The sequence below is a fragment of the Oncorhynchus tshawytscha genome, linkage group LG07 (assembly GCF_018296145.1).
Source record: "Oncorhynchus tshawytscha isolate Ot180627B linkage group LG07, Otsh_v2.0, whole genome shotgun sequence".
In the NCBI taxonomy this organism is placed as follows: Eukaryota; Metazoa; Chordata; class Actinopteri; order Salmoniformes; family Salmonidae; genus Oncorhynchus; species Oncorhynchus tshawytscha.
In genome coordinates, this window is record NC_056435.1 from 24,095,020 (window position 1) to 24,108,546 (window position 13,527).

Here is a 13,527-nt window from a genome sequence, read left to right on the forward strand (position 1 = left end):
CCCGGCACGGGCCCCCGTGTTGAGGCTCAGCGTGGCGGATGTGTTGCTGTCTACCTACACCAACACCTGTCTACCTACGCCACCCGTCAAGAAGTCCAGGATCCAGTTGCAGGGGAAGGTGTTCAGTCCCAGGGTCCTGAGCATAGTGATGAGCTTGGAGGACACTATGGTGTTGAATGCTGAGCTGTAGTCAAGGAACAGCATTCTGACGTAGGTGTTCCTATTGTCTGAGTGAGAAAGGGCAGTGTGGAGTACAATAGAGATTGCGTCATCTGTGGATCTGTTGGGGCAGTATACGAATTGGAGTGGGTGCAGGGTGTCTGGGATGATGGTGTTGATGTGAGCCATGACCAGCTTTTGTAAGCATTTCATCAAATCAAATTTTATTGGTCACATACACATGGTGAGCAGATGTTAATGTGAGTGTAGCGAAGGGCTTGTGCTTCTAGTTCCGACAGTGCTGTAATATCTAACACGTAATCTAACAATTTCCCAACAACTACCTAATACACACACATCTAAAGGGGTGAATGAGAATATGTACATATAAGTATATGAATGAGCGATGGCCGAGCAGCATAGGCAAGGTGCAGTAGATGGTATAAAATACAGTATATACATGTGATATGAGTAATGTAAGATATGTAAACATTACTAAAGTGGCATTATTTAAAGTAGCATTGTTTAAAATGTCTAGTGATCCATTTATTTTATTTCACTTTATTTAACCAGGTAGACTAGTTGAGAACAAGTTCTCATCCACAACTGCGACCTGGCCAAGATAAAGCATAGTAGCAGTGCGACAAAAACAACAACCCAGAGTTACACATAAACAAACATACAGTCAAGAACACAAAAGAAAAGATAGAAAGACGAATGTACAGTGTGTGGAAATGCAGAAGAGCAGGGAGGTAGGCAATAAATAGGCCATAGAGGCAAAAATAATTACAATTTAGAATTAATACTGGCGTGATATACAGTTGAAGTCGGACGTTTGCATACACTTAGGTTGGAGTCATTAAAACTAGTTTTTCAACCACTCCACAAATTTCTTGTTAACAAACTATAGTTTTGGCAAGTCGGTTAGGACATCTACTTTGTGCATGACTCTAGATTTAACTTTGGATTGGAGATTGTTAATGTGAGTCTGGAAGGAGAGTTTACAGTCTAACCAGGCACCTAGGTATTTGTAGTTGTCCACATATTCTAGATCAGAACCATCCAGGGTAGTGATGCTAGTCAGGCAGGCGGGTGCGGGCAGCGATCGGTTGAAGAGCATGTACTAGCATTTAAAAGCAGTTGGAGGCAATGGAAGGAGTGTTGAATGGCATTGAAGCTCGTTTGGATGTTTGTTAGCACACTGTCCAAAGAAGGGCCAGCTGTATACAGAATGGTGTCGCCGCTTGGGCACAGGAACTATTGTGGTCTGCTTGAAAAGTGTAGCTAATTTAGACTGGGTCAGGGATAGGTTGACAATGTCAGTGAAGACACTTTACAGCTGGTCAGCACATGCTCTGAGTATGCGTCCTGGTAGTCCATCAGGCCATGCAGCCTTGTGAATGTTAATCTGTTTTAAGGTCTAACTCACATCAGCTACGGAGAGCGTGATCACACAGTCGTACGGAACAGCTGGTGCTCTCATACATTGTTCAGTTTTGCTTGCCTTGAAGCGAGCATAGAAGGCATTTAGCTCGTCTGGTAGGCTCTAGTCACTAAGAGGCTCACGGCTTGGCTTCCCTTTGTAATCCGTGATAGTTTGCAAGCCCTACCACATCCGACGAGAGTCAGAGGCAGTATTGTAGGATTCAATCTTATTAATGCTTTGCCTGTTTGATGATTTGTCGGAGGGCCTAGTGGGATTTCTTATAAGCGTACGGGTTAGTGTCCTGCTCCTTGGAAGCGGCAGCACACGCACACACACAAACACACTTCTCACCAGTCCACAGTTGATGGATATGCCCTCCCGTGCCCGTTCTCCCGTTGCTCCGGTGCGTTTGAGTCTCTCTGATCCAGCTAGGTCCACAAAGTGAAACTTGGCCATCAGAGTCTCATACTCAGGCTTGGTAATAGACCCTCCATCTCTGCCAACACCATTCACCTCTCCGTTCACCTCCCCAATCACATCTCCATTTTCACCTACGTTCACCTCCCCAATCACACCTCCATTTACACCTCCGTTCACCTCACCATTCTCCTGGAGAGAGAGAGAGAGAGAGAGAGAGAGAGAGAGAGAGAGACGGATAGAGAGACCACAATTAGTGAACAATTATCAACAAACACTTCATTCAAACTTTTTAATTATTTGTATTACTGTCATTACTTTACTTGTCACTCGGTCTGATACGTTCATCTTTCTCCTCTTCACTCCTCTTTTCCCCTCTTCTACCTTAATTGATTCTCTTTGCGTCTCTCCCTCAGTCAATACATCAACAGTGCCTATAGAAAGTCTACACTACCTTTCAAAATGTTCCCCTTTTGTTGCCTTATAGCCTGGAATTAAAATGCATTAAAATAGTTTTCCCCCATTGATCTACACATCCTACTCCACAACTTCCAAGTGAAAAAAAAGAAAATCAAAACAGAAATATCTTGGTTGGATAATTGTCCACCTCCCTTGTAATAATAATCCTAAATTAGCTCAAGTGTAACCAATTACCTTCAAAATCACACACCAAGTTAATTGGCCTCCACCTGTGTTAAATTGTAGTGATTCACATGATTTCGGGATAAATGCAGCAGTTCCCCTCTGCTGGGTAGTGAATTCCAAAGCAAAAACTCAACCTTGAGCACAAAGGAGCTTTCAAAGGAAATCCGGGACCAAGTTCTGGAAAGGCACAGATCAGTGGATGGGTATAAAAAGATTTCAAAGGCCTTGAATATCTCTTAGAGCACGGTAAAGACTATTGTTAAGAAGTGGAAAGTGTATGGCACCACCGATACCCTGTGGAGCTCAGGCCGTCCCTCCAAACTGGATGACCGAGCAAGCAGGAGACTGATTAGAGTGGTTACCAAGAGTCAAATGGAAACTTTCAAAGAGCTCCAGGCTTTTAAGGCCGAGACTGGTCAAAGTGTGCATGTGACAACAATATTCCAAGCACTCCACAAATGTTGCATGTATGGTAGTGTGGCAAGAAGGAAGCCATTACTCAAGAAAGCCCACTTGGAATCGCATTTGAAGTATGTAAAAAAAAACACTTGATTCTGTAGCCTCGTGGCAAAAAGTGTAGTGTTCTGACGAAACAGAAATGTAACTGTTTGACCTGAATGTAAAGCGATAAGTTTGGAGCAAACGCAACACATCACCCAAAGAACACTCATCCCTACTGTGAAGCATGTAGGTAGCAGCATCATGTTATGGGGATGTTTCTCATCGCCAGGGAATTATCAGGATAGAAGTGGAAATGAATGGAGCAATGTACAGAAAAGTCCTAGAAGAAAACCTGCTGCGCTCTGCAAGAAAGCTGGAACTGGGAGAGCATTTCACCTTTCAGCATGACAACAACCCAATGCACACGGCCAAAGCTACAGTGGAGTGGCTAAGGAATAAAAAGGTAAATGTGACCCGTTTCAGGAAACTAGGTGTATGTCGCAAGTCACGACTTCACAGGAGAGCCGTTTGAACGTCAAAAACATATATGCAGAAACGCCTTCTAGAACATGTGAACTTTCACGTGCCTTAATAACAAACTTGTATTCCATCTGTAAATATAAATAAAGTTGTTAAATTACGAGCATAGTTGGTTAAGCCAAAACCTGCTAGCCATGATTGGCTGAGATAATGAGTGGGCTGGACATGCAGAGAGATGAGTTTCAGATTGGTCTGCGGTGTAGCATCTTGTGTCTTTAAATGAGCTGCTCATTATGCATACCTAATCCTTTCTACTGCAATTTTTTTCGAAAGATATAAAGTTAGCCATTTAGAACTGCAAATATGTTGCTGAATTTATCAGGCGCTATCGACAAAGTTCAGTGGGAAAAAGTTGTGATGGACTACTTTCTGGAGGACGTTTGTGCCATGCTGGCTCTCTCGGAAAAATGAATCAGACGATGAGGAAATCCCTGATTTAGGCAAAAACATTTTAATTGAAGACATTGTAGTCTTCTGATGACAGTGATGGGGAAGAAACGGCAATCGACGTGTATCAACTGTGTGTAACGTTAGTGATGTTTTCTTAGAATGACATTTCGCATTGCTATCACTGTTAATACAGCATTATTTTCACAAAAAATTTAATAAATTATATGGTGTGTAGATACGTAGAAAAACAAAACGCATTTTAAATGCATGAAACTGAGGCACTGACACAACAAAATGTGAAAAAAGTTCAAGGGGGTGTAGATTTTCTATAAGCACTGTATCTACCCTCTCTGATCCATAACTCCCTCCCTCGCCCTCCTCTCTCCCTCCCTCCAACCCTACCTCAGTTTGTTGACAGACTCTCATCTGACAGAGGTTGATGGTGAAGATGGCGTGAGATCTGGAACTAGATGCGTTCATCTGGGTACTGGCCGTGGTACGAGACAACGCTCCCAGCTTCAGACACTGTAACAGCTGTAATACACAAACTGTTAGTACTGTACACACTAGGGCTGGGCAATACATCACATTTGAATGTATGTTTTAGCGCAATATTCCAAATGCCTGTTTCGCAATAACCTAGTTTTTATTAAATGTTTCGTTTTTTTACGAGCATTTGTCCGCTTGTTGTCATGTTATCTTTCTGATCTCCTTCGCTCCTTCTGCTGTGACTGTGTACCTTCCCGTTTACACACACACACATGCACCAAGCCCCTCCCACACACACCAAGCCCCTCCCACACACACCAAGACGCTCCCCCTGCCACTCGCAATAACAAAGATGAGAGATCACTTATTTCCTCTCTCACTATTTGCAATTGAAGTTTGGTCCAGAATCGGTCATATGGACACCGAAACACATTGAGAAATTATTTTACTGTGCTAGAGAAGTTAACCTTTCTAATGAGACCCTTTTTATGTCTCAACTCCTCATATTGTGAGCAGAGAAGACAATACTACAAAAAGGAGTATCAATGAACATTGAATCTGGTAAATGTGTGCTCAGTTTGATTCACGCGGCACTATGTACCGCTAGCAGCACTATGTACCGCTAGCAGCACTATGTACCGCTAGCAGCACTATGTACCGCTAGCAGCACTATGTACCGCTAGCAGCACTATGTACCGCTAGCAGCACTATGTCCCGCTAGCAGCATTTAAGCCAAAGACTGTTATACTAGCTGTCTAGTCTGTGTTTTCTAAATGTGCAATAAGCATAAAACACAATTATATAAGGAATTGACAACTCGTTCTCATTCTGAGAAATAAGTTAGCAAATAGAAAATAGATCCAAGATAGAAAAACTTGAAATATAAAGATTAGCTGGCTACCCACTAGCATGTGGGCTTGTGCTTGAGATATTGTTTGAAACCTGTGTTCATTTTATATAATGCCTGCTGCAAGATTTTTCTCATTATTAGTGAATGTGCATTATGCATGGTTCTGGTGAAATTTGTAACAAAAAGGGCATTCTCATAGACAGACTTGAAAGCCAGATCAGTGATTACTGCAACAACAACAATATCAGGTAAAACAATTTTGATCAAATCAGTGGGTCTTATGGTTCTGGAAGGCTTATATTTATCCTAGGTATAATTTCACAAGCCCTGAATTCATGAGGAAATTGCTGACTGTTTGAAATGAGGTGTATTTCACCTTTAACTGTACAACAAAGATTATTTTGAGAATTTTGAAATCAAGATATACAGTGTATCGTGAATCTCCCATATCGTGAATTTGTCCATATCGCCCAGTCATAGCGCATGCACACACACACCTCTTCCTCTGAGTTGACAAGTCGTGAGGTGACTCCGGTGGTGTAGATGGAGCCGCTGCCATCCTCATGGATCTTGATATTAGACTTCCTGCTCTTACAGTCTGGGTCTCTGGCTCCGTCAAACAGATCTAGGATCTCCTCATTGTACAGCTGGAATACACACACACATACATTAAATACACACACACACAGTAGACAGTGAGCGATGAAAGGGCAAGGATCAAATGGTGTACTACATAACCTCTGACCTTTAGGAAGCAATAAGGTTAAAGGTTGTGAGAGGTCAAGAGTCAACTCAGAAGTTCCCACTTCACAGGACACACACACACACACACACACACACACATTAACCCTGGCCAACGTCTTTTTATCATCAGTACTGATAACCCAATGACCGGACAAACAGCCTACACCTGAACTAACGACAGGCACACTTAACAAGGATGGCTAACACAGCATTCTGCAGTGATACGTCATCCCATCTGGTTTGCGCTTAGTGGGACTATCATTTGTTTTTCAACAGGACACACCTCCAAGCTGTGTAAGGGCTATTTGACCAAGAAGGAGAGTGATGGAGTGCGGCATCAGATGACCTGGCCTCCACAATCACCCGACCTCAACCCAATTGAGATGGTTTGGGATGAGTTGGACCGCAGAGTGAAGGAAAAGCAGCCAACAAATGCTAAGCATATGTGGGAACTCCTTCAAGAATGTGGAAAAGCATTCCAGGTGACTACCTCATGAAGCTGGTTGAGAGAATGCCAAGAGTGTGCAAAGCTGTCATCAAGTATAAAATATATTTTGATTTGTGTAACACTTTATTGGTTCCTACATGATTCCATATGTGTTATTTCGATGTCTTTACTACGATTCTACAATGTAGGAAAAAAGTCCAAATAAAGAAAAACCCTTGAATGAGTAGGTGTCCAAACTTTTGACTGGTATTATACATATACTGTATATTCAATTTGTTTAACACTTTATTGGTTCCTACATGATTCCATATGTGTTATTTTGATGTCTTTACCATGATTGTACAATGTAGGAAAAAAGTCAAAATAAAGAAAAACCCTTGAATGAGTAGGTGTCCAAACTTTTGACTGGTATTATACATATACTGTATATTAAATATTACTTCACTACAAGCCAGACACCTGAGTGTGTACCAGGCACCTCCTGCTACAGCCAGTTAATGTCAATGACACATATAAGCTCATGCCTCCCAAACGTCTGTCTGTTCATATTCTCATTCTGGGTAATGTCACAGCTGATGACCAACATCAGATCAGTCGTCAGGATCCTGTTTCCTGTTTCAGCTGTCATCACAATGTCACGTCCTGTAGCTTCACCAGGGCTGATCCCTGCATCCCCTTCACATCTGGTTAAAGTTCATATTACCCTCACACACACACACACATACATACACACACATCCACACACTCAATCAAAGGCAAGAATGACAAATGACAACATACAATGCGTCCCTGGATGACAATATTTTATACTAGAGAGATTTTCATCTCCTCTGAACTGGGTGGGTGGCCCAAAAAACTGGGTGGTATTTGTGTGTGTGTGCGCATCTTTGTGCGTGTGTGGTATGTGTCTGTGTGTGCGTGTCTGTTTGTTTGTGTGAGCACGTCTGTGTGTGTGCGTGCGAGTGTGTGTGTCTGTGTTTGTGCGTTTGTGTCTGTGTGTGCGTTCATGTGTCTGTGTGTGTGAGCGCATCTGTCTGTGTCTGTGTGTGCGTGCATGATACAATATCCCACTCTAGGGGCTACTGCTGCTACTGCGTGTGTTTGATGGTGCCCGCCTACTGTATGTGTGTGGGTTCTTACCTCTAGGAACTGTGCACTGACTTTAAACTCTGGAGGGTGTGTGCCCTGCTGCTGGGCCTGTGTCTTCCTCTCCTGGATGCCCAGGAACAGCTGACGAACAGCCCGCGGGATGATACCCTGGTCCTTCTCCTGCACGTTCATGTCAAACCCTGTCCCCATGGTATGGGTCTTCCCTGAGCCTGTCTGAAACAGAGAGAGAGAGAGACACACACACACACATTATTTATAACACACACACACATCACATCACAATTTGGTCACTTCAAGTCAGTGCATTCAAATCAAATCAATGCTTGTGTTCCAAGCTCCAACAGTGCAGTAGAATCTAACAATTCACAACACACACATCTAAAAGTAAAATAATGGAATTAAGTAACACAGTTGAAGTGGCAAGTGTACATACACTTAGGTTGGAGTCATTAAAACTCGCTTTTCAACCACTCCACAAATGTCTTGTTAACAAACTATAGTTTTGGCAAGTCAGTTAGGACATCTACTTTGTGCATGACACAAGTCATTTTTCCAACAATTGTTTACAGACACTGTATAATTCAATGTATCACACAATGTATCACAATTCCAGTGGGTCAGAAGTTTACATACACTAAGTTGGCTGTTTATTTAAACAGCTTGGAAAATTCCAGAAAATGATGTCATGGCTTTAGAAGTTCTGATAGGCTAATTAACATAATTTGCGTCAATTGGAGGTGTACTTGTGGATGTATTTCAAGGCCTACCTTCAAAGTCAGTGCCTCTTTGCTTAACTTCATGGGAAAATCAAAAGAAATCAGCCAAGACCTCAGAAAAAAAATTGTAGACCTCCACAAGTCTGGTTCATCCTTGGGAGCAATTTCCAAATGCCTGAAGGTACCACGTTCATCTGTACAAACAATCGTATGCAAGTATAAACACCATGGAACCACGCAGCGGTCATACCGCTCAGGAAGGAGAGGCGTTCTGTCTCCAAGAGATAAATGTACTTTGGTGCGAAAAGTGCAAATGAATCCCAGAACAACAGCAAAGGACCTTGTGAAGATGCTGGAGGAAAGAGGTACAAAAGTATCTATATCCACTGTAAAAACAAGTCCTATATCGACATAACCTGAAAGGCCGCTTAGCAAGGAAGAATCCACAACTCCAAAACAGCCATAACAAAGTTAGACTACGGTTTGCAACTGCACATGGGGGAAAATATCGTACTTTTTGGGAGAATGTCCTCTGGTCTGATGAAGCAAAAATAGAACTGTTTGGCAACAATGAACATCATTATGTTTGGAGGTAAAAGGGGGACGCTTGCATGCCGAAGAACACCCTCCCAAACGTGAAGCACGAGGGTGTCAGCATCATGTTGTGGGAGTGCTTTGCTACAGGAGGTATTGGTGCACTCCACAAAATAGATGGCATCATGAGGTAGGACAATTATGTGGATATATTGAAGCAACATCTCAAGACATTAGTCAGGAAGTTAAAGCTTGGTCGCAAATGGGTCTTCCAAATGGACAATGACCCCAAGCATACTTCCAAAGTTGTGGCAAAATGCTTAAGGACAACAAAGACAAGGTGTTAGAGTGGCCATCACAAAGCCCTGACCTCAATCATATAGAAAATGTGTGGGCAGAACTGAAAAAGCGTGTGCGAGCGAGGAGGTCTACAAACCTGACTCCGTTACACCAGCTCTGTCAGGAGGAATGGGCCAAAATTTACCCAACTTATTGTGGGAAGCTTGTGGAAGGCTACCCGAAACGTTTGATCCAAGTTAAACAATTTAAAGGCAATGCTAGCAAATACTAATTGAGTGTATGTAAACTTCTGACCAACTGGGAAAATGATGAAAGAAATGAAAGCTGAAATAAATCATTCTCTATACTATTATTCTGACATTTCACGTTCTTAAAATAAAGTAGTGACCCTAACTGACCGAAGACAGGGAATTCTTACTAGGATTAAATGTCAGTAATTGTGAAAAACTGAGTTTAAATGTATTTGCCTAAGGTGTATGTAAACTTCCGACTTCAACTGTACATACATTTTAGGACAATCAATGTCGGAGTGAAACTGACTAAATACAGTAGAATAAAATGCAGTATATACATATGAGATGAGTAAAGCAGTATGTAAACATCATTAAAGTGGCCAGTGATTCCATGTCTTTGTATATAGTGCAGCCTCCTTTAAGGTGCAGGGTTGAGTAGCCGGGTCTAAGTTTAGTAGGGGATAAAACAACCACATATCACAGGTATAGACCTTTCTTTGAAATGGCTGCTCTCAGCAGTGTGTGTGTGTGTGTGTGTGTGTGTGTGTGTGTGTGTGTGTGTGTGTGTGTGTGTGTGTGTGTGTGTGTGTGTGTGTGTGTGTGTGTGTGTGTGTGTATTTTTATTTGTCAAATATGTGTCGTAAGATCTTTCTTGCTTCAACATCAGATTTGCAACTTTTCTGTTTACACTATCCTTACTTTAGCCTTAGATGTGGTAGGTCCAAAGCTATATTCCTGCTTCATGTAGGTGAACAGATATTAGCATATAGTAAACAACATAGTATATAGACAAACAAAATAAGGCTAGCTATTCGAACTACACAGGAGCTTCTCATCTAAACCATATTGCACATAAAGTTGCACACTTGATCAATGCAACAATTCACAAACAAATATTTTAAAAGCCTTTCATTTTCAATATGGCTAACAGAGAAAAAAGGGTGTCTACTGGTATTTCTTTTATTAGGGGGTAGATTTAATATTGCGGATAGACTGTAGCTTCCATCAATGTAACGGTCTGCGTCACTTCCAATCCTTCATATATTTTTTTGCAAAAACAAATTATATATACATACAAGCATACTTACATAAACTCAGCAAAAAAAGAAACATCCTCGCACTGTCAACTGCATTTGTAAATATTTGTATAAACATAGCCATTTTTATTTAACTGGGCAAGTCAGTTAAGAACAAATTCTTATTTTCAATGACAGCCTAGGAACAGTGGGTTAACTGCCTGTTTAGGGGCAGAATGACAGATTTGCACCTTGTCAGCCTGGGGATTTGAACTTGCAACCTTTCAGTTACTATTCCAACGCTCTAACCACTAGGCTACCCTGCAGCCCCAACAACAACAATAACTGAGACAAACTGTACAAGTTCCACAGACTAACAGAAATGGAATAATGTGTCCCTGAACAAAGGGGGTGGGGATTTGCCAGTTCGTGCTGTGAGATGTTACCCCACTCTTCCACCAAGGCACCTGCAAGTTCACGGACATTTCTGGGGGGAATGGCCCTAGCCCACACCCTCCGATTCAACAGGTCCCAGACGTGCTCAATGGGATTGAGATCCGGGCTCTTCGCTGGCCATGGCAGAACACTGACATTCCTGTCTTGCTGGAATCACGCACAGAACGAGCAGTATGGCTGGTGGCATTATCATGCTGGAGGGTCATGTCAGGATGAACCTGCAGGAAGGGTACCACATGAGGGAGGAGGATGTCTTCCCTGTAACGCACAGCGTTGAGATTGCCTGCAATGACAAGAAGCTCAGTCCGGTGATGCTGACACACCGCCCCAGACCATGACGGACCCTCCACCTCCAAATCGATCCAGCTCCAGAGTACAGGCCTCGGTGTAATGCTCATTCCTTGTGTAACGATAAACGTTGTTGCCGGTGATGTCTGGTGAGGACCTGCCTCACAACAGGCCTACAAGCCCTCAGCCCCTTTCAGCCTATTGCGGACAGTCTGAGCACTGATGGAGGGATTGTGCATTCCTGGTGTAACTCGGGCAGTTATTGTTGCCATCCTGTACCTGTCCCGCAGGTGTGATGTTCGGATGTACCGATTCTGTGCAGGTGTTGTTACACGTGGTCTGCCACGATCAGCTCTCCGCCCTGTCGCCCTGTAGCTCTGTCTTAGGCGTCTCACAGTACAGACATGCAATTTATTGCCCTGGCCACATCTGCAGTCCTCATGCCTCCTTGCAGTGTGACTAAGGCACGTTCACGCAAATGAGTAGGGACCCTGGGCATCTTTCTTTTGGTGTTTTTCAGAGTCAGTAGAAGGCCTCTTTTAGTGTCCTAAATTTTCATAATTGTGACCCTAATTTCCTACCGTCTGTAAGCTGTTAATGTCTTAACGACCATTCCACAGGTGCATGTTCATTCATTTTTGAACAAGCATGGGAAACTGTGTTTAAACCCTTTACAGTGATCTGTGAAGTTATTTGGATTTTTACAAATGATCTTTGAAAGACAGGGTCCTGAAAAAGGGACGTTTCTTTTTTTTGTTGCTGAGTTTACACTAGAGGTTGATTTTTCAACGCCGATGCCGATACCGATACCGATTATTGGCCGATTTATTTGTAATAATGTCAATTACAACAATACTGAATGAACACTTATTTTACATCAATAAAAATCTATTTAGCCTCAAATAAACAATGGAACATGTTCAATTTGGTTTAAATAATGCAAAAACAAAGTGAGAAGAGAAGTAAAAGTGCAATATGTGCCATGTAAAAAAGCAAACGTTTGAGTTCCTTGCTCAGAACATGAGAACATATGAAACTCTTATTTACAACGACGACCTAAGAACAGTGGGTTAATTGCCTTGTTCAGGGGAAGAATGGCAGATTTTTACCCTGTCAGCTTGGGGATTTGATCCACCAACCTTTCGGTTACTGGCCCAATGCTCTAACCACTAGGCTACCTGCAAAAACACCAGTCTCAACGTCAACAGTGAAGAGGCGACTCCGAGATGCTGGCCTTCTAGGCAGAGTTGCAAAGAAAAAGCCATATCTCAGACTGGCCAATAAAAAGAAAAGATTAAGATGGCCAAAAGAACACAGACACTGGACAGAGGAACTCTGCTTAGAAGGCCAGCATCCCGGAGTCGCCTCTTCACTGTTGACATTGAGACTGGTGTTTTGCAGGTACTATTTAATAAAGCTGCCAGTTGAGGACATGTGAGGAGTCTTTTTCTCAATCTAGACACTCTAATGTACTTGTCCTCTTGCTCAGTTGTGCACGGGGGCCTCCCACTCCTGGCATGGAATAACCTTCATTTCTCTGAACAAGAATAGACTGACGAGTTTCAGAAGAAAGGTCTTTGTTTCTGGCCATTTTGAGGCTGTAATTGAACACACAAATGCTGATGCTCCAGATACTCAACTAGTCTAATTAAGGCTAGTTTTATTGCTTCTTTATCAGAACAACAGTTTTCAGCTGTGCAAACATAATTCCAATATGGTTTTCTAATGATCAATTAGCCTTTTAAATCAAATCAAATCAAATTTTATTTGTCACATACACATGGTTAGCAGATGTTAATGCGAGTGTAGCGAAATGCTTGCTTTAAATAAACTTGGATAAGCTAACACAACGTGCCATTGGAACGCAGGAGTGATGGTTGCTGATAATGGGCCTATGTAGATATTCCATAAAAAATGAATTTGCCATTTCCAGCTACAATAGCCATTTACAACATTAACAATGTCTACACTGTATTTCTGATCAACTTGATGATATTTTAATGACAAAAAATGTGCTTTTCTTTCAAAAACAAGGACATTTATAAGTGACCCCAAACTTTTGAACAGTAGTGTTTTTATAAAATATACATACACACACATCTTAAAAAAAAAAAAATCCTTTATTTACCGTCCAACCCTACCACCCCTCCTCCAATCCAAGGTATTAAGTTACCATCTCTGAAAAAAAGAATCTAGAGCCATCTCTTTACACTACAAATGTATATTTCCTGGGACTAGTATGTGTCATCAAAGTAATGTAGTGTAAAGAGGCCTGTGTGTATGCACATGTGAGAGTGTGTGTCTGTGTGTGTCTCTCTCACAGTA

General features: G+C 42.1%; 1 protein-coding gene across 6 annotated transcripts in view; it reads right to left on the reverse strand.

The window, feature by feature from the left end:
* The window catches only part of LOC112254161 (kinesin-like protein KIF21B), a 114,236-nt gene that overhangs the window by 39,655 nt on the left and 61,054 nt on the right, over nt 1-13,527 (reverse strand). For all 6 annotated transcript variants that reach the window (XM_024426446.2, XM_042324203.1, XM_042324204.1 and 3 more), the window contains exons 3-6: nt 7,690-7,872; nt 5,855-6,004; nt 4,421-4,552; nt 1,937-2,194 (exon numbers count right to left, since the gene is read on the reverse strand). In XM_024426446.2, coding sequence (XP_024282214.2) covers nt 1,937-2,194; nt 4,421-4,552; nt 5,855-6,004; nt 7,690-7,872 — 723 coding nt within the window. The remainder of the gene's footprint in view (nt 1-1,936; nt 2,195-4,420; nt 4,553-5,854; nt 6,005-7,689; nt 7,873-13,527) is intronic.